The sequence below is a fragment of the Melanostigma gelatinosum genome, assembly GCF_949748355.1.
Source record: "Melanostigma gelatinosum genome assembly, chromosome: 4".
NCBI classification, from domain to species: domain Eukaryota; kingdom Metazoa; phylum Chordata; class Actinopteri; order Perciformes; family Zoarcidae; genus Melanostigma; species Melanostigma gelatinosum.
The window spans coordinates 4,184,648-4,212,374 of record NC_136637.1 but is presented as its reverse complement, the minus strand read 5'-3'; the positions used below and the strand labels follow the sequence as shown (position 1 = coordinate 4,212,374).

Below are 27,727 nucleotides of genomic sequence, written 5' to 3'. Positions count from 1 at the left end.
TCATAATGAATAAAGTTGGTTTCCGGCCTACGTTACAGGGGGTAATGCTGGTTTTTTGGTCAATTTTATAAACCAAGTAGTAACATATACATCGAATGGTCTGATCTATTAAGGTTCAGCGGATCTGCTGTAACTGAAACAAATCATGGATATCCCCAATCACCCCGAAGGTGAGCAGTAACGTTACGCTGCAACGTTTTATTATTGTCATTGTACGTTAGCTAGCTAACATGCTACCTCAAGCTAACGTTATTCAACACAATACATTACCGCTGCATTTAGCCGTTCGGCCAACTTCGTAACGTCAGTAAGTGTGTGTAACGTTACACTGTGCACCAATAAACAAGGGCAGTATAAACAATTATGGACATTAGCATTGGAGCGCAACAGCTATGCTTTCTTAACGCTAACGGTAGTTCGGAAGTATTACGTTAGTTTCCTCCCACGGCTAAATTCATATAACTCGACCGATTTCCTTCTTTTCGCCTTTAATTTTCCAATGTGTAACACTATGTGGCATGGTGAGCAGTAAAACGGACTAAGACACATGGGTTTGTAGTGCGGACTGTTTGTGGATTAGGATGCCCTCTCCTAAGGCTAACATTACTCCACCAGTTTAGGCATTTGGGTGTTAAAAAGCACAATATCAGCAGAAATGTTCACCCCTTGTTAATTATCACAATCATGGTTTGTGCCTCTTCGGTTTTTCTGAAAGATTAATACTCGGGCAGCAATCTTTGAAAACCCAGAAGATCGTTAAACTGCGTGAGACTCTTCTAACCATGTGGGTGTAAAAATAGTCTGCTGCACAGTGACCGTTTTTTAAAGTTTCCTAATCGACACATAGATGTGGCCTCAAGTAACTCATTCTTTTGCTCAGTTTTGAATGACATGAACCAAAATTTAAAACTATTTCAGTTACATTTGGGCATATACATGTTGCGTCATATTGTTACACATTTTCATATACAATTGTGTTTATTATATTCAAAGAGATGGTCCACGTCAGGAAAGTTCCTAAATAGGAAACCGATTACTTTTTAATCTCGCAGTAGATGGGATTCTTCTTTCCCATCGACTGGGAAAGATTGGTACAAATCAGGTGAATGTTGTCAGAAAATCACAAGTTATTGTCATTTCTTGCACTCGTTTTGGTTTGTTTGTTTGTCACCACTTTAAGACAGATCCCCAGCTGCCTCAGCTCTGACTGTGTGTGTTCCCTCTTCTTTTTTCTGGTGCAGATCAAGAACTGAGGAATGTCATCGACAAGCTGGCCCAGTTTGTCGCTCGGAACGGGCCAGAGTTTGAAAAGATGACGATGGAGAAACAGAAGGACAACCCTAAGTTCTCCTTCCTCTTTGGGGGAGAATACTTCAGCTACTACAAGTGCAAGCTTGCTCTGGAGCACCAACAGCGTATGTAGTTAAAAGGACAGTCTCGCACAAAACCAGAATTTGCACATTGATATTTTTGTGATGTTGGAATGTTAGTCGTCTTTGCAATGACTCAAAGCTCTTTACAACACAAGCCAGCATTCACTCATTCACAAACGCCTTCATACACTGTGGCAGAGGCTACCATTCAAGGGGCCAACCTGCCCATCACGAGCAATCACCATTCACATGCACACTCTCACACGGATGACACAGACATCACGAGCAATTTGAGGTTCAATATGTTGCTCAAGGTCACTTTGACTTGTAGACTGCAGGGGACAGGGATCCAACCACTGACCTTATACAGTCATTTACGCCAATAAGTGTTAGTGATAAACATGTTATTCATGTTATGAATTTCCAATCTACTTTAATACAGCTCACAGAATGCTGTACACATTCCGGTAATACTGACCTCAAACATCTCTGTGAGTCAAGTAAGCAAAGTATCTTTTACAAACAACATGTAATAAATAAACAAGGGCAGTATAAACAATTATGGACATTAGCATTGGAGCGCAACAGCTATGCTTTCTTAACGCTAACGGTAGTTCGGAAGTATTACGTTAGTTTCCTCCCACGGCTAAATTCATATAACTCGACCGATTTCCTTCTTTTCGCCTTTAATTTTCCAATGTGTAACACTATGTGGCATGGTGAGCAGTAAAACGGACTAAGACACATGGGTTTGTAGTGCGGACTGTTTGTGGATTAGGATGCCCTCTCCTAAGGCTAACATTACTCCACCAGTTTAGGCATTTGGGTGTTAAAAAGCACAATATCAGCAGAAATGTTCACCCCTTGTTAATTTTCACAATCATGGTTTTTGCCTCTTCAGTTTTTCTGAAAGATTAATACTCGGGCAGCAATCTTTGAAAACCCAGAAGATCGTTAAACTGCGTGAGACTCTTCTAACTTCAGCCAATAATAGTTTTCACCGAACAGAGCCTGAAGGCATCATAATGTAACTGAATGGAATCTTCATTCGTTGTCCATTAGCCACGTTACCAGCTCTCCTCCAGTCATTTTCAACACATTTTGGTTGTTTACAATGTAACATTATAAGAGATCAGCCAACAGAAAGCATGAACGATGTCCCAATCGCATATTTTACTGAATACGGATAACGGATTGTCAGTGAAACTTTATTTCACACTATTATTGTTAATGTGCCGAACCGTGAGGGGGATCAGTACGGATCACAGATCGATCCTTTACACCACTACATATTTCACATGGCTTTTAGTGGCTGAATCCAAATATAACATATACTGTACTGGTTCTGCCAGTACTTAAAAATTGTAAAAATAATAATCTCTGGACATAATCTCTACACCCTGCTGCTGTAAAATGATCAGCAAAGTTATATAACTGTAGTATTATGTACTTACTCATAGTTTTTACTCAGCAGACTATTAATATAACTTGCATAAGTAGAGGAAGTTAAAGCTTCTTACTGCACCTACAGTTTGTTTTGGTCACTGTATGATGATCAGATTATCAACAGTCTGTTAATAATAGCACCGTGTTGTGCAGGGTTGCATGGAGTTAGTCTGTCAGTCATGTAATACCACTGAAATGCATTACTGTATTAACGTTTGCTTTTCTTTTAGATCCTTCTGCCCATGATGGGGAGGAGTATAAATCTGAAGGTATTTATTGGGAACCAGATTTGTTTGAAAACAAACTAAAATTTGAATTTGTCTGTTACTTTTTTCTGGTTAGTATGTTTTTCTTTTTGAGTATGTGCTGAATTGTTTTGAAGTGAGAATGAAGTTAGTGATCAGAACTCTCATCAAATTGGGCCTAATCCTCCATTTTCAGTCAGGTTTGATGAGACAAATGGAAGGAGACCAGAGGTCTGTACCACAGAGCAAGTTCAACATACCCTGGTTATCTTTTGCTTATCTGGTTTAACTAACCCTAACAACCGCTATCCCCTATCGCTACTGAGAATTTAACAAACATAAAAAACATGACGTAGATAGGTTTGCAGTTTTCAAGAAGTATATTTCAAATTGCATCTCTTACACACATGAAGATAAAGTTGTGAACACCGGCTGAATATCTATTATCAGAATCATTATAACTGTATAACTGCTACTGTGTAAAGGGAATACTGCTGTTAAAAAGCACCTTATTTGTTTAAAGTGTTTGCAAACCAAATGTTATTGCACTTTTGTTCATATAGCAGTACTTTTAAAATAAAAGTGCGCAATACACCACTTTTGAATTCATTATTGAACTTTGCGCATAACAATGCGATTAATCACGATTAATCGCAAAAAATCATGCGATTAAAAATTGTAATCGTTGTCCAGCACTACAAATAATATACAATATTACACAAATACAAAGAAGTTAAAGTCATAATCCAGACTAAAAGCAACACAGTTTCAGACAAATGCAGAAAGGAGAGCTGGCAAGAAATCGACGACTGTGTGGGTGTGTAAATTAACATCATCAAATTACATGTGTGTATTCCATTAAATGAATATGCAACTTAGATGTATTCTTATTCTTTCATCTGCAACCCCGGCGCTGTGAAACGGACTTTTGGGCAAATAAAAAAAAATATGAAAACATAATTCAAACTTGAGCAAAGTAACACTGCATCCAGTCTGTGACTGTAAGACAGGACTCCAACATGTCGCACTGCAACACACAGCTCAAGAAGCTGTCGCACATAATTAATATATGATATGAATAGAATATCTATAGATTTTCTTTTTCTATTTGCTCCCAAGTCCGTTTTACACCTCCGGGGTTGCATCTGAAACAATAAGGCTCAAGTATTGTCACACGAGCTATAAGAATAGATTTTCAAAACATTAATGAATTATAGTCAGATCTATCGTGCTCTAGATGAAGCAGTGATATTATAAATCTGTTAAATTTTGCATTCACACAGTGGGCGATTTCTTGCCAGCTCTCCTTTCTGCATTTGTCTGTTAAACTGTGTTGCTTTTAGTCTGGATTATGACTTAAACTTCTTTGTATTTGTGTAATATTATATATTGTTTAGGGGTGTAACTGTTCACAAAATTCACGGTTCGGTACGATACAGTGGAGCCACGGTTCGGTACGTTTCGGTACAGTAGAAAACTATAAATGCCAGAGAAATGTACTTTATTTTAAAATATATGTATTCATTACAACTACCGTAACATCATTAAGTTATTCTTTGACTTTGAACAATGATGGAACTATACCTGAGTGACCCATCTTCTGGGGTGTCTTCTTAGCAACACATAAGCATAAAAAACAAAAACGGCTCCTTAATGTTATGTAGTATTGTTACTTACATCTTGCTTACATCTTGTATTGTTACTTACATCTTGCAAAAGAGATTTTTAATCTCAATGGGACTACCTGGTTCAATAAAGTTTTATTTTTATTTTATTTTTTTATTTTTTATTCAAACGTATTCGGTTCGTCGTGCGTACCGAACCGTGAGCCTCGTACCGAAAGGTTCAATATGAGTATGCGTATCGTTACACCCCTAATATTGTTATATATTATTATATAACGATCCATGAGCAGAGCTTTGTCGATCTCTGATCTCAAACGTCAACGCTCCGGAGCAGGTTAGGTGTTTAGCACAAGTTACCATGGTGATCTATCCCGGTAAGGAGTGAACCTCCCTCAAAGGACTGAAAACCCACAGTTAACCCTGAAATGACCTTGCTAACACCAAATCCTGCTTCGTAGTACAGGGCCCAGAGGCCTGAAATGCACCTCTGCTGACAGTGTACTTGTCCATGTTTGTGATTGGTCAGATGCTGCAAACACCGCCCTTTTATGTGAACACGCTCACAGCCAGATTGAGTGGGTGGATGATCCAGATAAACCAGATAACCAAAAGATATCTTGGGTATGTTGAACTGGCTTCATAGTACAGGGCTCTGGTGACAGGTCTTGTTCAAACTGTTTGTCTCTAAAATGCTCTGCCTGCTCTTTTATCTGGAGAGCTCCTGGATAGACTGACAAATACACAGTTCCTGTAATATTATACTGATATCATTTGTGAAAAATATCATATGCCACCATTTGCCATTGAGTAGCTGCAAGAGAATGTTACAGTAACCACAAATCACAAGCGATAATTCTGATGACTGGGAAATACATTTCATGAGATTTAAAAATATTAAGTAAGGTCAAAAATGATAGGTCTGAATATATTGTATGTCAAGCTCACTAAAGTCATAACACCTTACCATACATACGCTATATGGTGTCTAACTGAGGGCAGTGGGGCATTGACAGCTTGCAAAGCCTTAATGAATCACATTAAACTAATCCTTAGAAATTGACATTTCTTCACATGACCAACATACTAACTGATCCCTAAAGCAGCCTACTATTTATTGGCTTAGGACATCCTCAGTTAGAATTCTATATGATTCATTTTAACAAAGCATTTTTTGACTTGCATCTTGATTTGTAGGCCAGGGATTCTGTCGAACATCAAATAGTTGTATTGGTTTTAAAATATTGCCACATTGTGGGAATGGGACGTCATCTCATTGCAGTAGTTGAGTAACATATTGTAGCTATGTTTGTAAACCTTGGTGCCTGTGATCGTTGGCGGTTCTAACATTTCCTTTCAACAGTTTCTGCAGAGGTTCAGGGCTCAAGGAATGGTCAATGCTGATTGCATGTCATTTAAATTATGTTCACTCTTCTGCTCGTACTTGAAATGTTTCATCAGCTTGCTATATGTAAGCCGATGCATCTTATTTGACCTTTTACAGGTCACTTTGATTTAAATACTTTTATTCATATGTATATGATTTATGGACTGCATCCTTCTCTTTGGGCATCTGCGTCACATTAGCAGTGGCACAGCATCAACCCTCCCAGCCTCGGCCCCAAAATCAGAGCTTTACCAAACTTCCAGACTGAAAGTTTTCATATTTCTTTGCAGAAATGTACAACCCAGGCACCAAAGACGTGGTTGATATCCCTCCTCCAACAATACCGATGATTGCTTCTCTTCCGATTCCTCCGCCTGCAGCGCCGGCTCTGGATGAGCTCATCCAACAGAGCCAATGGAATCTGCACCAGCAAGAGCAGCATCTGCACACACTCAGACAGGTACAGAGCAATAAAGAAATGAATAAATCTGGCACAGTGTACATCTTCAGTTTCCTTCTTTTTTTTTTTTACTCAAAAGCAAGTGCTAGTAACCAGCTAGGGGATTTAGAAATTATTTTGGTGAGGTCATTTTGGTATTGCATTAGCATACAGCCTGCAACATACAGCGCAATTCTTCACAATTTATGGTGTTTTAAATTTTTTTTTATTCCACTGACAATGTATCCGGTACAGTACGTGACAATGGGAACAAGGTATTAAAGGAACCGTGTGTAATCTTGTAACATTTCAGGGGATTAATAGACAGAAATGGATTATAATATCCATAACTGTTTTTATACATGTATAATTACCTGAAACTAAGAATTGTATTTTCTTTAGCTTAGAAAACGCTTCCTAGAGAGCGGAGTCCGCCATCTTGCACCGCCGTGTTTCCACAGCAGCCCAGAACGGACAAACTGAACACTGGCTGTAGCGAGAGCCTTTTGCGTTTTTTCTTTACCTGAAGATAGGGATGTGTACCAAAACTCAGTATTAAACGGGCCCTGGTGCTTTTTTTCTTTTTGTACTTTTTAATGTTTTGTTGTAATTTATTATCGCGCTGCAGCGAGCATCTCCTCAGCTGTCTGTCGGGCTGAGCTCCTCCAACTGTGTGTGCGCGCGCACACACACACACACACACACACACGAAGCGCGAGCAGAGGCTGCGGTGGTGAAGTGAAGAATACTCGAGGTGACAGCGACTACGCTCGTTACTAACACTGCATTAAAACATTCGTGAGTAAAAAGCCAATAGAGCAGGGTCGTCCTTCAATCAAAGGATCGGCGGTTCGATCCCTGGCTCCGCTAGTCCATGTCCATGTGTCCTTGGGCAAGACACTTAATCCCAAATTGCTCCCATAGCTGTGGCAACGGTGTGTGAATGTGTATGAATGATTACATAGTCCTGGTTGGCACCTTGCATGGTAGTGTGGAGGATGAAACTCACCCCACAGATAGAAGGCCAGAGCACAGAAATGCTGCTTTTACAGTCGACACGCTGCAATAAGAAATCTACCAAGACTGGTTTACAATTATAAGGAATTTAATTCCACTGATGCAAGTACGATTACAGTTAAACATTGGAGTACATACTCCTATGAAATATTAAATCAATAAAACCCCATTTGCAAAAAACTCAACTCAGCTTCTCAGGTATAAAAAACACGTCCGTCGTCTGAGAGCCATCACGAGAGAAAAAGACTTGAAATTAAACCTCCCACATATTCGTTTGCGACTCCTCCCCTCCCGTCTATCTCAATTTCTATTGGCTAATTTCTCTACGCACTTCTGTAAACGCCTATCTCCACATCTCTCTCTCCCTGAGCAGCTAACACATTCAAATCCTCAGTTATGGCTTAATTCCTTCTATGATAATCCTTCAGTATAAATGTTACACTTCTGCCACCTTGGCAGAAGCTTCATGTCTTATTAGCTCCTAATCTTACAACCCTTTATGTTTATCTTAATTATGCATTCCCAAAACCCTTATGTTTATGACTAATTATGAATTCTTAATTATGAATTATTAAACACTTTTATTATATCTACTGAACACCGTTTTTTGCTCAAATTTCTTACAGTAGCCCCTGTCATCAGTGTGTGATTGGGTGAATGATGACATTGTAGGTTTAAATGCTTTGAGTGGTCGGAAGTCTAGAAAAGCGCTATACAAGTACAGTCCATTTACTATTTACCATGACTAATACTGACTGATGTCTTTGTTCATTTCTTTATAAACGTCACTCAGAAATGTTACCTATTTTATTAACAGTTTACATTTGTTTCTAGTGAGATATTAATGACTTCAATGACTTTCTGTTGTAAACATTACGGTTGCTGCTCTACAAACAATATTTAGTTATATTTAGAATATAATTAAATTCTAATCCTAGTGTTAATTTGTGTTTGAAATTTAATATATGTTTTTAAAAGCAACTATTTATTCATGAAGAAGAACTGAGTTTTGATAAGAGTAGCTCAGAGTAGTAATAAAATCCTGAAGATATGTATCTACTCAAAGGCTGCGTAGTTCTCCGACATGCTTGGAAAGGGAGGGGTGAGTGGAGGGGTATTTAGTAGTTTGCAATCTGCAACACACTACTCCAGCGGTTCCCAAACGTTTTAGGCCACGCACCCCCTTCTACATCCCGACCGGGTTCAGGCACCCCCAATCCCCCCCCACACACACACCCTAAAAAAAAAAAAGCAACAGAGCCTAAAAATCGGACGAATGAGAGAACAGTTTGCTCGCGCGTGGCGTTTGTTTACAAGCTAAAAAACACAAAGAAGACAAAAACTCTTCCTGCACCGTGCCTTCGAAAAGGTAACAGACGTACACCAGAAGATTGGCCAGATTGGCCACATCTGTAGACTCGTCTACTTGCAGAGAGTAAAACTCACTCTTCTTCACGCGACCGACTAATGTAGCCAGGATGTCTTCGGACAAAGCATCGATGCGCGCGACAGTGTTGTTGGACGCGGGATCACGTCCAACTTTTTCGCTTCGCTCTCTCCAATCATACATTCCACCATCTCTTTAACATTTTTTTCCCTCTCCACCACCGCCTCTCCTTCTCCCTATTACGCGGTCAGAATACCACCACAACACGCCGCCTGTCTCCGGCAGAAATGCGCTCATCCACGCACGGGAACAACACCAAGTTGTAAAATATACCTCCATAACACCCCGCCACTCTCGGCTCATACCTCCCCAGCAACGAGGCACATCACCCGGCCACAATACCTCCAGAATATCCCCCGGGTGAAATCCGGGACTTGGTTCCGAGTGCCGGGCGCTCACCCGTTGGCGCGGGACGCGAGGTCTCCAGCCGCCCCGCCGCGAGGCACCCAATCATCAGGTCTGTCAGCCCTCGGAACAGGTCGCGGGGCAATAACTTGTGGGTGGCGGGGTAGAGGCAAGGCAGATCACAGAAAAATAATAAAGACGAGAGTACAGCAAAGATATGTTGATGAGAAACGTATTTGTAATACGTCAAACACAAACGTAATCAGGGAGAAAATAAGTTCATGGTAAAACGTAATTGAGAATGCATTTTAGTTTTGGGGGAACGTAATTTTTAGGAGACAGGACTGCACCACCATTACATTGTTCCTCTCGCGCACCCCCTAGAGGCAGCTCCACACTTTGGGAATCCCTGCACTACTCGATGCCACTAAATCTTACACACTGTTCTTTTAAGTGAGGGAATAAGGGAGTAACAATCCTGGAACTTAAAAATAACTTATACCAGTGGCGGGCGTGCACTTTATACCTGGGCCTTCTGTGCTGTCCTACTACACTTGAGCAGTCGCCTAATAAGCTCATTATGATGCCACAGCTACGGTTATTTGTTTCTATTGGTGTAATAATACACGTATTTGTATGAAACCGTTCGGTACGAGGCTTATGAACCGAACAATACGTTTGGAAAATGCAGAAGCTTAAATTGTGGGAAATATAATGTTTTCGGTGGACTGCGCTCATGTAACAGACAACGGGCTTTGTGACCTCTGAACCCGGAACAATAACAAAAAACAGCTGAGGCTGCGTCACCGCGCGTGTCTTCAGGGAAGCGGGGAAACAACAGCCCGAACAGACAATAACCCTACGCATAACGGGATGCGTCGTAATTAATGGACAATGCATATAGTCCAAATCAATGTAATTAACACAATGACAAGAACAAACTCACAAGAACCAGTCTCATATATTTATATGACAACAAATCAATCCAGCAACACTGCAGTGCTAGAGCACGGCCGGGCCATTCATATTATTCATAAAAACGACACGATAGACAAATGAACACAGTAGTAACGCTGCTGTAGATGTAAAAACGCAAAAGCAGTTGACTTACCACAGCTGCTGTTCACTTTAAGACAAAGTCCATCCTCCTTTCTTTGATAACAAAGACTTTAAAACCGTGGTTGTTCAGAACATCGGTGCGGGTCAGTTCCAGCCAGAGTCCTCCTGTGAACGTGTTCGTTGAGTTGTAAATCCACTCAGGTCTCTCCAAAAGGGTTTACCGACCCTTTGATACGTCCAGTTTTTCTGGAAATGTCCTTCTCCAGAAATCCGTTTCTCCTCCTTCAGCCATTGAGTGTTAAAAAAACAAAGCTAGGTAAAAAAAAAAAGAAAAGAATCTACACCAAGCAAAACACTAAAAATGTCATAACTTCTCTTACATATGTTTCAACCTGAACTCTTACTAAACACTAAGATCTGCTAGCTAGCTTTCTGTTTGACAAAAGTCATGCTGGCCCACTGACCAATCACGGTGCACGTTAATGCAGACGTGCTTAGGATGCTACCTGGGTGGTAGTGGCACGTCAAAGAATACGCCCCACATGTCAAACTAAAGATCTGATTGGTTGAAGACTGACAATCAACAATATCGTCCCCATTCACTTAATCTGCAAAGTCTACCAAGAGGACCTCGGGCCTCTCTCCTTACATAAAGACATGGGCTGAATCTGATTGGATAAAAGCTCTCCTTAAAACAAGCTGTGCTGGAAGCAGGGCTGCAGGCTGGAAGCAGAGCAACAGAGGAAGACAGGAGCGGTGCAATGAGAAAATAAGTTAAAGGGGGAAAAAAAATATAATACATGTCGTGTATTTGTGAAAAATTATAAAATAGTGACTTATAAAACTTTGTGATTCTGTTTAGGCCAGCAGCGAAGGCTTAGCTGGCCCTCACGGCCCACCACTGACTTATACTGTGGCTTTTTGTTAACTAAAACGTACCTATTCAAATATTACGGGCCTCTGTATGAATATTACTGAACAACAAAGCTGGAAGTTTGGGAAAAGATAAGTTCTGTACTTCTTAATGAATCAGCTGTGATTTATTTCAAAATGACGATATACCACTTAGCAAAACCGGAGGGATACAGACAAACAAATTCCAGAAAGAAGATAGGTAAACTGCATAGTCTGTTTATATTAGGTATGGGTCACCTATTTATTAACTTTGCAACAATACATTTGTGTTTTCACCAGATAAGAGTATTTTAAGGAGCATACTGTAGGCCTATTGCCTGTATGTTGCTGTGTATGTTACATCATTTTTACCAAATTAATAAAATCAGCTTAAAAACTAATAGCATGAATGAACGTTTTGTTAAAGGTGTAATAAATACATTTAAATGCACACAAAAGAATAAAACTGACAACGCTTTTCAATTGGCCTCTTACACACACACACACACCAATGGCAGCAGAGCATGCAATGTGCTGGTCTGCCTTTCGGATGCATCTTGGGGTTCAGTTTTTTGCTCAAGGTCACTTAGACAACTGTGTGATTAATGGAGCTGGTTCTACCTCCTGAGCCACAGCAGCTGGTCTTCCTTGATGAGAAACAACTTTGGTTTGGCGTCTTTTACTATTTTGTATCCAACCTGTTAGCTCCTGTTCCACTTCATGACGGGCTGAAGCAGAATGGTTAATATCATTTTCTGATGCTTTTTTTTCTCTGTCCCTTACAATAAAGGAACAAGTGACTGCAGCCATAGCTCTGGCTATGGAGCAGCAGACCCAAAAAATGCTGCTAGAAACTCAGTCGGACATCACAGAGTTTGACAACCTGCTGCAGCCCATTATAGACACCTGCACCAAAGACGCCATCTCTGTAAGCCTGCCATAATAGATTATTTTAGTGATGCTTATGTTCGTAGATTCTTAAAATATTGATATCTCACTCATGTGTTTGTCTTCCTGACAGGCTGGTAAGAACTGGATGTTCAACAACGCCAAGACTCCACAGCACTGTGAACTGATGACATCACATCTTCGCAACCGCATCATTGCTGATGGAGCGCATTTTGAACTCCGCCTACATCTCATCTATTTAACCAATGATGTTCTCCATCACTGGTACACAAACCAAAATACATTGATCAATATGTCAATCACTTTACTCCTACAGAAAATAGTTTAGCAGCTTTCAGTATAGTCCTCTTTGTAATGTGTGTTGAAATGTGTCTTCACAGCCAGCGGAAGCAGCAGAAGGATTTGTTGGCAGCACTGCAAAAAGTTGTGGTTCCCATCTACTGCACCAGCTTTCTGGCCGTAGAGGAAGAGAAGCAGCAGAAGATAACTAGGGTAAACACTTTCAACATATTTACCTCGTCTCAGGTTACAGTACTATTAGTCTAAGCTCATTATGTGAAGTTATTGTGAAGTGGCCTTCTATGAGCCCTGATCTAAATCCTATTGAACATCTGTGGAAGGAGCTGGAGCATGTAGTCTGGAGAAGGCACCATTCAAACCTGAGACAGCTGGAACAGTTTGCCCACGAGGAGTGAGCCAAAATACCTGTCGACAAGTGCAGAAGTCTCATTGAGAGTTATAGAAATCGCTTGATTGCAGTGATTGCCTCAAAAGGTTGTGCAACAAAATATTAAGTTAAGGGTACCATCATTTTTGTCCGGCTATTCTCATTCGTTTGTTTTTTTAAATGATTCTGTTGAATCACAATTCAAAAGTAATGTCTGATTTTCGTAAGTTAATTTTCAGTACATTTGTATTTATTACTACTTTTGCCAGTTTCAAGTTATTTCAGTGACCATTGTGGGTTTTTCTTTCTTTAACGGAAGGGTACCAACAATTTTGTCCACGTGTGTAGTATAATGAATTAAGTACCATCGTGTCAGTTGCACTGACTTGAGTGTGTGTCGTTTTTAATAGGACAGTGTCAACCTTTAATGTATTGAATTGGAAAGCTAGAAAGAATCTGTTCCTCTTTTTAGTGAAATTGTTGTCCCTGAGTCTACTGTTGGTTTTCTCTGATTATCCCTTTCCTTCCCAGTTGTTGCAGCTGTGGGAGAAGAATGGGTACTTTGACGAGGAGACCATTCAGCAGCTCCAGAATCCAGCCCTGGGCCTCGGCCAGTACCAAGTGAGTGGAATGAAATTTAAGGCTTTACTTATTTCTCAAGACAATATTTACCTCAGGTTTTCAAAGTCCTTTAATTGCCCCTTTACTGTAAGGGAATAGAATGTTGTTATACCTTTTTCCAGGATTTAAATCTCTGATCTGTTTCATTTGGCTTGTTCCCGGGATCATAAGCACACCATTGAAGTATTCGTAGTTTGTGATCTAGTTTATATTATCCTCTTATCATGTTTCAGATTTTTAATTGGAATTTGATCCATGGATTTTGCAAATTGTCTCCCCAAATTTTCGTGAGCCAATACTGCATGAATTGTGGATCTTTCATAATGGAGAGTTAGATGTCTTTCCACCTTGCACAATACATTGGGGTACACAATTAATTAAGGGTTTAATCTGGGCAGCATTGAAGTAATCCTTAAAATTGGGTAGAGTCATTCCTCCTTCGGGAGTTGTAGTTTTAAATTTAACCCTGAGTATTTTTCCCTGCCAGATAAGTCTTGAAATGATTTTATTCAATTCAGAAAATAGTTTTGAGGGAATTCTTTACAGGAAGTGCTTGAAATAGGAAGATATATCGTGGAAGAATGTTTGATTCAGATTTAGTTTATATCCTGCATATCTACCAAATGTTTCTAGCAGGTTCATTAATTAAAAAAGAGTCAGAGGGGGTACTTAAATAGATCAAGATATCATCGGCATACAGGGCCACCTTGTGGACTGATCCATTTATACAAATGCCTTTGATGTCTTATCCACTGTGCAAGAGGCTCTATATAAAGTGCAAAAAGCAATGGAGAAATTGGGCATCCCTGTCTTGTTCCACGCTCTGTCAATATATGAAAAGTTAGACTTGATAATACAAATATCCCCATGGTCAAAATTGTGAGATAGAAAGTCCAAATTATGAGATAGAAAGTTGAAATTATAAGATACTTTAACACAACAATCATAGAAGCAGCTCTTTATAGGTTACCCTACATTTGACATAGAAATGGATTGTGAGTACATGGAAGACCACTTTAAACGTGGCTTTACAACAGGTGAAATACTTCACTTTATGGGATTGTACTCAGCAAACGCACCCTTGAAAGGATTTTAAGCAAGAAGCAGCTCTGGAGTAGAAAGAATAAAACCGATGTGGCAACCTTCATTGAACAGCAACTGGAAACATCTGGTCAGTGTCATGGTTACAGATGGATGCACCAAAAGTGCCATGGGGATATTTTTATTGTCAAGTCTAACTTTTCATCTTTTTTTGTAACTTTTTTTTGCTGCTGGAAATGGGCTTCCGTATAAAGTCATATGATTGTCTTAAAATTAAAGTCTTTGCTGCTTTACAGTGTTGGGAATGAAAAGGAGCGTGTTTGGTTATCAGCAAATATGAAACTAAACTATCAACATCAATGGAGTTATGAACATCAATAAGTCATTAGCAATTACTAATAATAACGGGGCACCACCCTGCGAACAGGGACTGATAACCAAGCTATAAATTGACTCTCAAAATTTGTTTTCACTCAGAATGTCCACAGTCAAAGTACTGTTCTACAAACAGTGACGGTTGAATTCGGGCACAGGCCACTACATCCAGCTGTTATCACACACACATGCACAAGTAATCACAGAAGACTGCTCTTTAAAATAGAACAGTTTATTAAATCCAAATAACAAATGATCAAATCAAATAATATCAAAAGCCAACAAACACTATCATACAATTATATGTTTCATACCTAAAGTCAAGTGAACAAACTGTGGTGTGAGAATATATATATGTGTATGTATATGAGGGGTGTATGTGTGTAGGGGAGGAGCAAACTACTCAGACAGTGGTAGAATGCAGTGGTGGGCCATCAGGGCCAGCAAGGCCTTCTCTGATGGCCTAAACAGAATCACAAAGTTATAGCTATTTTATGATTTAATATTTTTTCTTAAATACCCTACATGTATTATAATTTATAAAAATATTATTCCCATTATCTTATTTTCTCATTGCACAGCTACTTTCTTCCTCAGTTGCTCTGCTTCCAGTGCAGCTTGTTTTAAGTAGAGCTTTTATCCAATCAGATCTCACCTCTGTGTCTCTCGGTAAGAAGAGAGGCCCGAGGCCTGCAGACTCACAAGTGAATCCCTGTGCAGTTTAAGTGAATGGGGACGATATTGTTGATTGTCATAGTCTTCAACCAATCAGATCTTTAGTTTGACATGTTGGGCGTATTCTTTGACGTGCTAGAGCCTGCTAGCTGGCGTACAACTACATCAGCATTACGTGCAGCTCAGTTTTCAGGTGCAGCTCTGCAGTGAGGTGCAGCGTGTGCTGTGATTGGTCAGTGGGCGAGCACATGACTATCGTGAAATGAAACTTAATAGCAGAGGCTTAGTCGGACTAGTGAGAGTTCAAATTGAAAGATGTGGAAGAAATTATGACATTTTTTTCATTTTGCTTGGTGTAGATTATAATTTTTTTTACCGAGCTTTGGTTTTTTATCAATCAATGGCTGAAGGAGGAGGAGAAACGGATTTGTAAATTGGGATTTAACCGTGGGATTAAACTCTTTGTCAACAAAGAAAGGAGCATGGAGTTTGTCTTTAAGTGAACAGCATTCGGTAAGTCAACTGCGTTTTTTTTTTTTCCATCTAATATCTGAATGGCCCTTTGAGTGTGTAGCAGAATGCGTGTTGCTGCTGTTGTTTTCCCATTAAGCTAGTTAGCGTAGCCTTCCAGAACACTTGCGGAGCCCCAGCTATTTATTTTTGGGTTTTTTTTTGTTCCGGTTCAGAGGTCACACAGACCGTTATCTCCTACACGAGCCCAGAAAACATTATATTTCCCACAATTTAAGCTTCTGCGTTTTCCAAATGCACTAGTGTTATTCAAACGTATTGTTCGGTTTGTAAGCCTCATACCAAACATCTCGTAGTAGCCCAGCCTTTCGGAACCCGTTGGTGATGGTGGATTCTTTCACACTGTTCCGCGCTGTTAGGATCCACTGGCAGACTTGAGAAAAAGTTGATCTTCTCATGCAGCGTGTCTACGTTGCTCATAGCTCTGAATAGCATTTACGGCTAACTGGCTTGGCCAGTTGCTGCTAGCACAACAGCTATTCAGAGCTATGAGCAACAACAGTTATTGCCTCATTGCTTTTCGTTTGGTAGCCGTGAGAGACCATAGTCTGTAATGCAAGTATGTCTGCATGAAAAGATGTACAAAGATATATTATATATTCGCTAATGCTAATCGCGGTTAGCATTTCCCCATTGGCCATAATGTTAAAATTAGCTTAGAAGCTAGCGAGTCGGACATGTACTGTTAAAAGCATCTTGCCGTTCAACCTTTTTTGTTAACAGTCCTAGTGAGAGGTAGGTCAAAGGTACTTCATCCATATTGTAGCGACCCTGTCAGTAACAGCTGGTAGCAGAGGGGTTGCTGGTAGCAACTGTTCTGTGTCGGGAGCTAGTCATTGTTGTGTTAGACCGGAACCGGAAGTTGCGGTTGTTGTGGCGGCGAAAAGCTACGGAAAAATCCGTATATAAATCGCACCGGACTATAAGCCGAGGCCTCAAAGCGTGGGGTAAAAAGTAGCGGCTTATAGTCCGAAAAGTACGGTAAATACCCTCAAATTGAAGCTCAACGTCTGCACTCAAAGCACATATTGTTTCATTTCAAATCCATTGTGGTTGTGTACAGAGCCAAAATGATGAAAATTGTGTCAATGTCCAAATATTTATGGACCTGACATTCGGCTGTCATATTGGAGCAGTCCATTTCAGCAAGTTGACTCAGTGGTAAAGGAAATAATTCCTCATCTTGGACATTAGAAACATGAACATTTACAAACAAAACATTTCCACCATATAATTTTACTAAAACAACTCAGTATCTTTCTATGAGCCTGCAACAGAAAATGACAGATTTTTTTATGTAATAATATAATCACATCACACCCTTCCTGTTTGTTGAATAAGATGAATAGTAAACCAGACCAACCCACTCCCAAAAGTATTTCTTGTGTCTAAATGTGTTTTCTGTAAGAATTCTATTTTGTATTTTTTAAGAGTGTAGGGCAGATTTCCTCCTAAAAACAGATCACAGCCATGTTCCATGTACATTCCTCAATACTCATTTACAACTATTTAAGATTGTATGCTGCATTACAACAATTGCTGTTTCATATGACCTTGACCAATCTATGACTTTGAACTTTATCTGAACTCAACAAAAATAGAAATAAAACGACCAAAATGAAAAGAGATGAGAGGAAAGAAAGAAAGAAAAGAGTCCTGCAGAGTCTAGTTACATGATTACGTGTAACCTCACCCCCAGCTCTGAGCTTAAATTCACCCACTGCATAGTTTTGCAAAATGCAAAATGTGCAATGGGCTGAGAGATGAAACCACCCCCACTTCTGGGCGCACTAAATTCAATTTTTTAAAGGGAATGAGAGGAGCTGATTTGTCATTACCAAATCTTGCCCTAACTCCACTTGCTGATTCATATCTATATACCGTATATTTTCAGTCTCTTTTCCACAATGTGCAAGCTGTGCCTGATTCGCGCCAATGCCGGTGGCAATTACAAAAATGTGCTGGTCACGCCCATTTATACATGCACCTGGTGATTTTGCTTGCGTTTGGTTTTAATTCACTGATAACCCTGGATCAATCTCAGCGAATCGCAATCTCTTGCCCTCTCTCTCAGGCGTCTCTAATAACAGAGTATGCTGTGGTGGTGCAACCAATCCAGCTGGCCTTCCAGCAGCAGATCCAGGCTTTAAATACCCAGCACGAAGAGTTTGTAGCCAGCCTGAAGCAGCAGCCGCAGCCTGCCCCTGCAGCACAGTTAGCTCCCCTGGTTGAGCCTGAAAAGGCCCCGCCTATGATCATAAAAGCTGGTGAGAACACACACACAGACACTTGAAGAAATTAGAGGCACAGCCTGATACATGAAGCCAGATGTATTGTTACCATTACAGCAAAAGTAAAATGTTACCATTTTATCTTAGAAAAAACGTAAGTTGTGTACAACATCAACAACAATTCTTACTCAACGGCTTTTATTTTTTATATTGTTAAAAAGTTGGTGGTTTGTGATCTGCTCTACAATAGGCAGGTACATGTATGTTTGTGCTGTAATGTGTTGGTGTGTGTTTTGTGTGCAGGGGATGTGAAGCCGACCATGTCAGTACTTCCTCCAGGGGAGTTTGATGGGGCTTCATCCAGACCACAGGACCCCAGCAACCCCAGTGGACCTTCAGATATCACTTCTAACAAACCTGCGTGGTATGACACCCAGCACGTGGGCCCCTGGAATCCCAACCAGCCGGTAAAGACCTGTGTGTCTGTGGGTTGAACTAATGTTTTGATGAATCTTTTTCGCGACAGAACAGTAAACAAATGGGCAATCCCAATAGCAATGGTGAACATTCAGACAGATAGTCTGTAGGTTTACATGATGGACAGACATGCTCCATACAGGTGTGGACAGTGGCTCATCCTCACGATCCATCACCCGCATTTACATTTATTTGGTTGGCAGAGGCTTGTGTTCAAAGCAGCATATGAACGAGATACAATCCAACCTACAGTAGTTAACGGCAAAGCGTTGCAGTGTCTCAACACTCGGTTTTGTAGCGTGAGTGAATCCTGCCCCGGGGAAGGCTCAGACCTAACACGGTGGTAACTCCGTCTGTAGTCCGACCAATCTTCGTGGGTTTTAGTGTCCTCACAGAAGTGTCAGAAAAATACCTTCGGCCTTTTATCTCACCCCGTAGCTGAGTCGTTAGGATTTCGGAATTGTTGTCTTTCTGAGAGTCTTGTACGGCTAAGCCCTAGGTGCTCTCAGTAGGATGTAACCCTAACACCAAGTATGAATAGTTACGTAGATCGGCTGTACCTTACTATTGCCTATTTTTAGTTTCTCACCATTTTTTGATGAACACTGCCAAATCTTCATCCAGGGAACTTACCGTAAGCTCCTCTGGTAGAGTCAGTCATCACATCTGTATCACATGTTTTAGGGACAGGGGAAGAGGGGTACATTATTCTAAAGGACCAGAGTCTTTACATACCTGCAAACTTGTTGCTTTTCGGCGAAATTCGCCGTTTTCAATCAAAATATATCATCCACATGAATCATGTAGATCCAAAGAGGTTTTTTTTGGGGGGGGGGGGGGTCAACTAGCCAGCCAGTGTTTCTCAGATTAGAGTGAGACGAGGAGAAAAGGTGATGTCGTGATCTTCTCAATAGAACATCTTTGATGTGTCGAGTCTTGGCCAATCAGCATTCAGATGTGTACAGCATCTTTATTTCCCTCCGTTACAGTTTAAGTTCCATTATGTTCCGTTACCGTTCAGACTTGCTGGGTTAAGTTAACGTCCACTGCATGCGGAACTTTGTCGACTGTTAACGTTCGTCATAATCGCGATTTAGAAGGAAAAAACATAACGTGATGAAACATGCAGGCCCCCGTGTTCTGGTTCAGTTCACGCGGTCACTCGTTGACGTTAAACCGGAACACCGGTGCATCTGGTTGCAGGTTGTTTTTTTAACTCAAAGTAGAATGAGGATGATTTCGTGGTCAGAATAACTTTCATGACCATGAAACATGAGGCCCAGATACTGATGAGATGATGAGGTCAAAGAGCTTCCGGGAGAAGAGGCTGGTTGTGTAGCGCAGCTTGATGCAGGGCTGAGCTGTGAGTGGAGCTGGGCCTGGATAAAGGTGGAGCTGGGCCTGGATAAAGGTGGAGCTGGGCCTGGATAAAGGTGGAGGTCTAAACAGATGTGAGTACAGCTTCCTGCTGTCACAGTATTTTAAATACATTGATAAGGCAGGGTATGCTAAATGCAGCCTCTGCTCCAAGGAGATGAACTACAGCAACAAGGGCTCACATGCCCTCTCATCACACTGTTCACTGTAATGACCACAGCCAGTGTAGTAACAGTCCCAACAGTCCCACGTTGCTCCCAAGAACCATGAAGTAATGAGGGTTAAGGTGCCCGTACCTTCATTTCAGCGGGTTGCTAATGCAGAGGTGTGTATAGATCACAGCTATTATTTTACTCTTGATAAGCTACCTGAGATTAGTAGATAATATACTCTTGTTTGGAGTAGATTATCATTTTCATTTAAATAATTTAACTGGATTGAATTCTTATTAATTGCAAATATTAATTGATAGGCCACAATTCTAACAGATTTACAGTAACAGTGGAAGTTAATATTGATATTAATATTATCAATGAAAACGAATCACTTTATTTGTACAGGCGATGGTTCTCGCTACTCTTGCTATCTTGTTTTTATTTGACCAAAACCTTTGAAAGTGAGACCTCGGTCTCAATGGATTGTGTCTAAATAAAGGTTAATAATAATAGAGCTGGAAATAGTGATCAAAACAAATGTATTATTCAGTTGTTAAAGTAAATGTCTTATCACTTCATTTTCTTCTCAGAGTACACCAGAATGCTACATTTTAAAGCTCATATTTAAAATAAAAGGCACCCCGCCGCGGACCGTCGGGCTTGTCACCTTTTTCACCCCTCATGAGTTTGCAGGAATGCTTTAGTTTGAATCCCAGTCACTTGCAAATAGTAAGGCTGTGGTTTTCTCACAACTATCACATACAACAATTTCAACTCAATGAAACAGTCTTAGTGCTACAAAAGCTAATGCTGACAATCCTGCTGTTAACAGGCTCTCTCAGTCAGCTCCCACTGTGAATTTTTTTCATGCTGTCTTCTGATAGCAGAAATGTCTTCTTATCCCCTCTCAGGGTGTAGACTTTTAAGCCTATCCTTTTTATGAAGTATAATCCAGACTCTACGCTGGAAATCGCTGTTTCTCTCAGCTCTGCTGGCTCCTTTTATGCTGGTCTGAGGCTGATACCTCCCTTATTTCATGCGTCACTCACACGAGTCCTGTTTCTAGGTCAGACACAGAATGTAACTGGTTTGATCCTGTTTTGAACAGGAGGGATTATATAATGTTTGAGGGACTATTTTACATAAAGCGTCTATGCAATTTATATGTTGAATCACTTATATCATGAAATATAACGTGTTATATGTTTTAATGGTTATACTTTTAAATCAAACAGGTTAATGGTTGTAATAGTTATACTTTTATGCTTTCATATTTGTCTACAATCTTCTAACAGTTTCATGTTTCACCTTGCACAAGTGCCAAAAGGCTGCAGGTGCATATTTTTCCAGTGGCTTTTGAAAATGGAAGATTATTTCCAGCTTTGATGCAAAGAATGAAACACTCCTACCGAGCCTAGACATTTCAAATCAGCCAGCTCCACAGTGTGTGATGTGATGTCTAATGTGCTATATCCTTTGCTATTGACGAGTCCACTGACAACAGTGACTGCGGTTTTCCATGTCAACTTTTTTTAAAACATTAATTTAACAGGCTTTCCTTCCTGCCTCCTGCAAGTGTTTTACACCAATCATGACACTGCATATTAGTCATAATCGTCATAGTTTTAATGCTATTCATGGTCTCTTTATAGTTACAGTACAGTCCAGCACACCTGCAGAACAGCTTTCCGTCATGTTCTAATGACTTTGTTAATCTGTGATATGAAAACATATTTTCAAAGACATAAAAAGTCCTTGTTATAGTTCAGTCATAAAATTCTAGCATACCATGGAGTGTTTCTCCTGAGTAGCTGCTGACAACACAGTCAGCCCAAGGGTCAAACTGAACAGTAGTAGAGAAGAGTAGAGGGTTCTGCTGCCCCTCGTTTCTATCGCAGTTCTATAGTAAGGTCAGACTCAGTTTGTAAAAGTCTATTGCCTGCCATGCTAATGCTACAATGATGCCACTAAAAGATGCCACTTCTCGACCGATGATTCAAATCATCATCGTTTAGGGGGAAGTCCTGTGCTCTTTGTGTGCAGCAGATTTCGCCTCAGTGGTAGGTCCAGGCCCAGCAGTGGTTCTTTCCCCATCCCCCAGCCATGCCCGGGTCCCACCTTCTTGTAATAGTGCTTGCCCAGCCTTCAGAATTCCTTGCTTTGGGTTTGTGCAGTGTATGTGTGACCTCAGGCAGCAGACAATGTTCAGGCCCTTTCTCATACTTGTCCTGCCCTAGCCTCCTTTTGACCCAAACCAGCCTCCCCCTCCTTGCCCTCCTTGGAACAGCCATGAGGGGATGTGGAATGAGCAGAGGGACCCAGGAAATTGGAGTGGAGGTCCACCCAGAGAAGGAGGCTCCTGGAGCGGTCCTGGTGGGTCTGACCAAGGCCCTCCATCTTGGAATTCATATGACCAGCAGCCGCCATGGGGGAACCAGCCTGACCAGCCTCCATGGGGCCAGAGGGAGCCCCCATTTCCTCCACGCATGCAGGCATGTGGTACATGATCATTGTCGTTTGACTGGCTTTGCTTTGATTTATTTGATTTGATTCGATTTTTAGTGTATTGCATTGTATACTCTACATTTTCAGTTTGTCTATCCTTGATTTTACTGCTCATTTACATGAATGACGGTATCCCCTGTGTCCAACTTGCATTTCTACAGAGACCTCCCCATTTCAGAGGGCCCTTCCCGCCACACCAGCAGCCACCTCCTTTCAACCAGCCCCCACCACCACACAGTTTTGGACGCTTTCCTCCACGCTTTATGCAGGACGACTTTCCTCCCAGACACCACTATGACAGGCCGCCGTACACCCCGCACCACTTTGACTATGCTCAGGGAGATTATCCTGCAGGTGAGTGCAGAGGCAGTTAGTGATTGACAGCTACCTATTTTTGCACCTGTAATTGTATTTATTTACTTGTCTCAAGTATTTTAACAATATATACCTTCGTTTGCCAGACATGCCCGGTCCTCCCCACCACCATCCCAGTCAGAGACTCCCTCCCCCAGGTATGGGGGCCGATCATCCTCCCTGGGGTGGAGGCCAGCACCCGGATTTTGGCCCACCCCCACACGGCTTCAATGGCCATTCTCCCCACGTTCGTCATCGTCAGCAGCCAGTGCAAGATGACCCCAGTCTGGTGCCTAACGTACCCTACTTTGACTTGCCAGCTGGTCTCATGGCTCCACTTGTCAAAGTACGTCACCGTCTTCTGATTCGAGCATTTTACCCCCCCTCATAACGCTGACAATAACATTATTGTTATTAATAACTTACAGAAACATTACCTTGCACCTTGTTGGGGACCTGCTGGTATAACTTTTCAGCTGACAAAGTTACTTTATTGCTCGAAGAAAGCCATCAGGATTGAGTAGAGGAGAAAACAGTGGTTAAGTCTGATGAAGCACTGCCACAGTGGCTTACAGAATGGTCAAGGTCCAAGACAGGACAGTTGAAGTAACGTACAGACGAATCAGAATAGCTAAATGGATTATAATAATGGAAAAGACCAATCCAAATCTGCCATAAAACTATAATTTTCAAAATAGAAAAGACCAGTACAGTTTTAGAATTGACTAATTAGACCCATTTACCCTTCAACAGTCAAACCTGCATCTCTCATGGTCCTCCTTGTTATGTTTATTGCTCAGCTAGAGGACTGTGATTATAAACCTCTGGACCCTAAAGACATCCGGCTGCCCCCTCCCATGCCACCTAGTGATCGCCTGCTAGCTGCTGTGGAAGCTTTCTACAGCCCTCCATCCCATGATCGGCCCAGGAACAGGTACACACACACACACACACTTAAATTCTGTCTGCAAGACAAATCAGATGGAAATTGCAACATTGCGAATACATCAGATTTTACCAATTGGTCTACCCCTTTAACTGGCTGTTGATAGCCCATTGAAATATAAGGATGAAGAAGAGATGCAACCATTATTACTTAGTTTCACTGTGGGCTGCTGAAAACACTAGCATTTACAGAACCCACAGAGTGAGAGGAGCACACATCCCTGGGGGGCGCCAGTCTTTCAGTTGTTCAATGTCTTAGTCAGAGCGAACGAGGGATGTGAATGTTGTCTTATGACTACAGTAAAACATTTTCAGTTTGTTAGTGACAGATTTGATCAACATTGAACCAGATCTAAAGTTCTTCAGTCTGTAGTTCCAGTGATTGTAGTTATGCCCAATAGGAATTCTACATTTTTTAAGCTGTGTGTTTGTATTTTAGGATTTAATTATAAAGTAGCTGTGTATGTATATATAATGTATATAATACATAATTTGTTGTGCAGAGGCAGCAGTTACCACAAGCAGCACCTGTGTAGTGCTGCGATCTTCTGTTAGAAATTGCTGTAGTTCCTAGTCTACAGATGGCTGTGGTTTATTCCTCCACCAGTGAAGGCTGGGAGCAGAACGGCCTGTATGAGTTCTTCAGGGCTAAGATGAGAGCCAGGAGAAAAAAGGGACAGGAGAAACGCAGCAGGTGAGCTTCCGCTTCACTATCTTTCTCTTTTTGTTTGTTTCTCTTGTTTGGACTTTGTAGTTGTCTGTCAAAATGAGCTTTCAAATTGCTGTCTGTGTGTTCATTCTGATCAAAGTTCTGGTTGACATCTGTTGTGGGGAGGATGTCACTCTTGGATAAATAAGGGCCCACCTAACCAACAATTTTATGCTCTCTTTTCCCCACCCTCTGTCGCTCACCTCCTTCCAGTGGTCGTGGAGGTAGTCGCTCCAGTAGTCACTCTCGCAGCAGAGGGAGATCTTCATCTCGCTCAAGCTCTCGCTCCTCAAAGTCCTCCAGGTCACAGTCTCGTTCATCCCGCACCCAGTCCCGCAGCCGCTCTCGCTCCTACTCACGATCCAGGTCTACAAGCACACATATATATATACACATACAGTATATATCAGAATGTAATGCTTCTGACACTATGGAAGAAGCAGAGCTGAAAAATAGATATTTTTCTTACGGGCATGCTTAACCTACCTCTTATTAGGTCCAGGAGTGGATCCAGATCATCTCGGAGTCACTCTCGCTCCAGATCCAGATCACATTCACGTTCACCTGCAAAGAAACGCCATGGCCCTAAAACTCAGAGCTCTTCTCCTGTGTAAGTCCTCTGTGCTGTTCTTTGACCAGATGTTTTCCTGAAAGACCGTTCTTATGCTTACTGTAGTATAGATGACCACTACTCCTGCTCTCTACAGCTCCACATCAGTGTTGGTTACCCCTCCCTCCAAACCATCTACAGATATCAGGCTAGGGGAAGAGAACAAGGGCCATCAGCTGCTAATGAAGATGGGTATGCTTATAATATTTGAGATGTTTGTAAATTGATTCCATCCTGAAATCTACAAGCTGCATTTGGCAACTTAATGTCATGGTAAAATGAACCACATGCAGTATATACTGATTTCTAGCTGTTCTTGTGTTGGTCTACTCTAGGCTGGAGTGGTTCAGGTGGTTTGGGGGCCAAAGAACAGGGCATCCAGGATCCAATCAAAGGAGGAGACGTCCGGGATAAGTGGGACCAATTTAAAGGTGTGGGGGTGTCACTGGACGACCCTTATGAGAACTATCGCAGGAACAAGAGCTACAACTTTGTCGCCCGTATGAAGGCACGAGAGGAAGGTACATACACGGAGTGTTATGTTGAATTTGAAATGGAATGGAATACTGCTTACACTTAACAGCCAAGATTAGCCATTTATGTTATGATAATGGCCCAAATAAAATTGTGCTCATGCAAGAACCACTCGTACGAACACATTTTTTCTTAAGTGGTGTGTACGAGTGATTTAGGAGAACTTGCCGCATTCTCCAATTTTCTCGAAAACTGAAATTTCTCTTATGTCTTGTCAATGACATTGTAACATCACCTATTATGGCAAGTATTCTTTCGTCCATCTCCCTGATGGAGACTTCCCTTTGACCCCCTTCTGATACGGTCTTCAATGACTTTGCTGTGGCAAGACTTTTTACAAAAAAAACATTCATATCGAACCATTTCTTCAGTGTTTCAGTACGACCCTCGGGTTGTTTTCCCATTCTTTGGCCCTAGAATCTCCCGCTGACGGTGTTAACATGTATAGATTTTCCTTTATGATAGCATGACTCAAATGTCTAGAAATGTATTCCTCTGTGCCACTTTCATAAATGAAAACTTCCAAACATATGGGGCAGGACGCTTAGCCTAATATGATATTATTGGGCGTTAATTATGCTACTTTCAAATTATCACCAACGAGTGCTCATTTACACAGTTATCTGAAGTTAGGAGCGGCCCACCGCACGAAAAAAGGAAGAGCAAGTTAAGATAAATAAGAAAATGTTCTTGCATGATAAATGCCTTTTTGAGGGTTGTATTATATAAGAACTGTGTTTTTATAATTTCACAAGAGTACATGTTTATGAAGCGCAAACCGAGAAACGTATTCCGTTGCACCATATCTTTATATTAGAATTGCTGTTTATGAAATACGGTTAGATTACAATAAGTCTGTTCTCTTATTTCTTTTCTTGACTCAGTCAATCGGGAACCCCAGGAGCCCCCTCCAACTGATTGATGTCATCAAATAACGTCGAACGACTCCTCCTTCCCCGTTGCCACCTCCACCATGGATCAGAATTTCTGTCACTTTTCAATCCAGGATTTTAGTCAGCAGTCCCAAATCAATCATCTCTCCTCAGAAACCAGAGTGATCATACAAAGCATCACCACATTTGTGAAACCTGTGAAAACCTGTCTTTTTGCCCTCTGCTTAATCAAAAGCGTGGATTGATTTGTCCAAGCAGAAAGTATCCCATTTGCAGATGGACCAGTCAGCACTAACACTAGTAACACTGCAGAACTCAACAAGGATTTTTAAATCAGCAGACTTTGCAGGGACACTGGAACTACATTCTAATGAAAAATGGGGGTCGTAGCACGAACTAGTTAACTCCCAATCTTTCGGATTTGTCAATTATCGGTTTCTAAAAAGAGCTTCAGACCTCCTACAATATTTAGGCTGACAACAGATGGCTGACTCAGACTTTGACTTGACATTTAAATTAAATAAAAATCTCATTCACCCCTCATAGTATCTCCAATAAAATGCAACGGTTTTCTTTGCATACACTTGAAAATATATATTTTTGAAACATTCAATGCAATGCAAATGTTTTGTTTTGTTTCCAGAAATAATGCATACTTACGAAGATACCACAGATCTTACTTTGGAAGTAATATCTGCTGAATGAATAGTTCTAATGAAAACTGCTCACTGGTTGGTGTCAGAAATGTCAATGTTGGAAACCTCAACTTCGGCAAATAAGACTGAAGTATTTTTTCTCCACAAACAGAACTGGAGACATGACCTAAATAAACAGAACTCTGACT

The 27,727-nt window shown here is 41.0% G+C and overlaps 1 protein-coding gene across 1 annotated transcript; it reads left to right on the top strand.

Annotated features, from left to right (window-relative positions):
- Positions 1-22: 22 nt before the first annotated feature.
- Positions 23-27,727, top strand: cherp (calcium homeostasis endoplasmic reticulum protein). Its single transcript, XM_079267973.1, has 20 exons — positions 23-170; positions 1,242-1,415; positions 3,050-3,088; positions 6,364-6,533; positions 12,065-12,202; positions 12,296-12,447; positions 12,564-12,675; positions 13,382-13,471; positions 18,168-18,360; positions 18,628-18,791; positions 22,571-22,825; positions 23,000-23,192; positions 23,300-23,538; positions 23,993-24,126; positions 24,745-24,831; positions 25,060-25,212; positions 25,343-25,456; positions 25,554-25,648; positions 25,792-25,977; positions 26,875-27,727. The coding sequence occupies exons 1-20, from the start codon at positions 146-148 to the stop codon at positions 26,910-26,912; spliced, it is 2,751 nt and encodes a 916-aa protein (XP_079124099.1). The 5' UTR covers positions 23-145; the 3' UTR covers positions 26,913-27,727.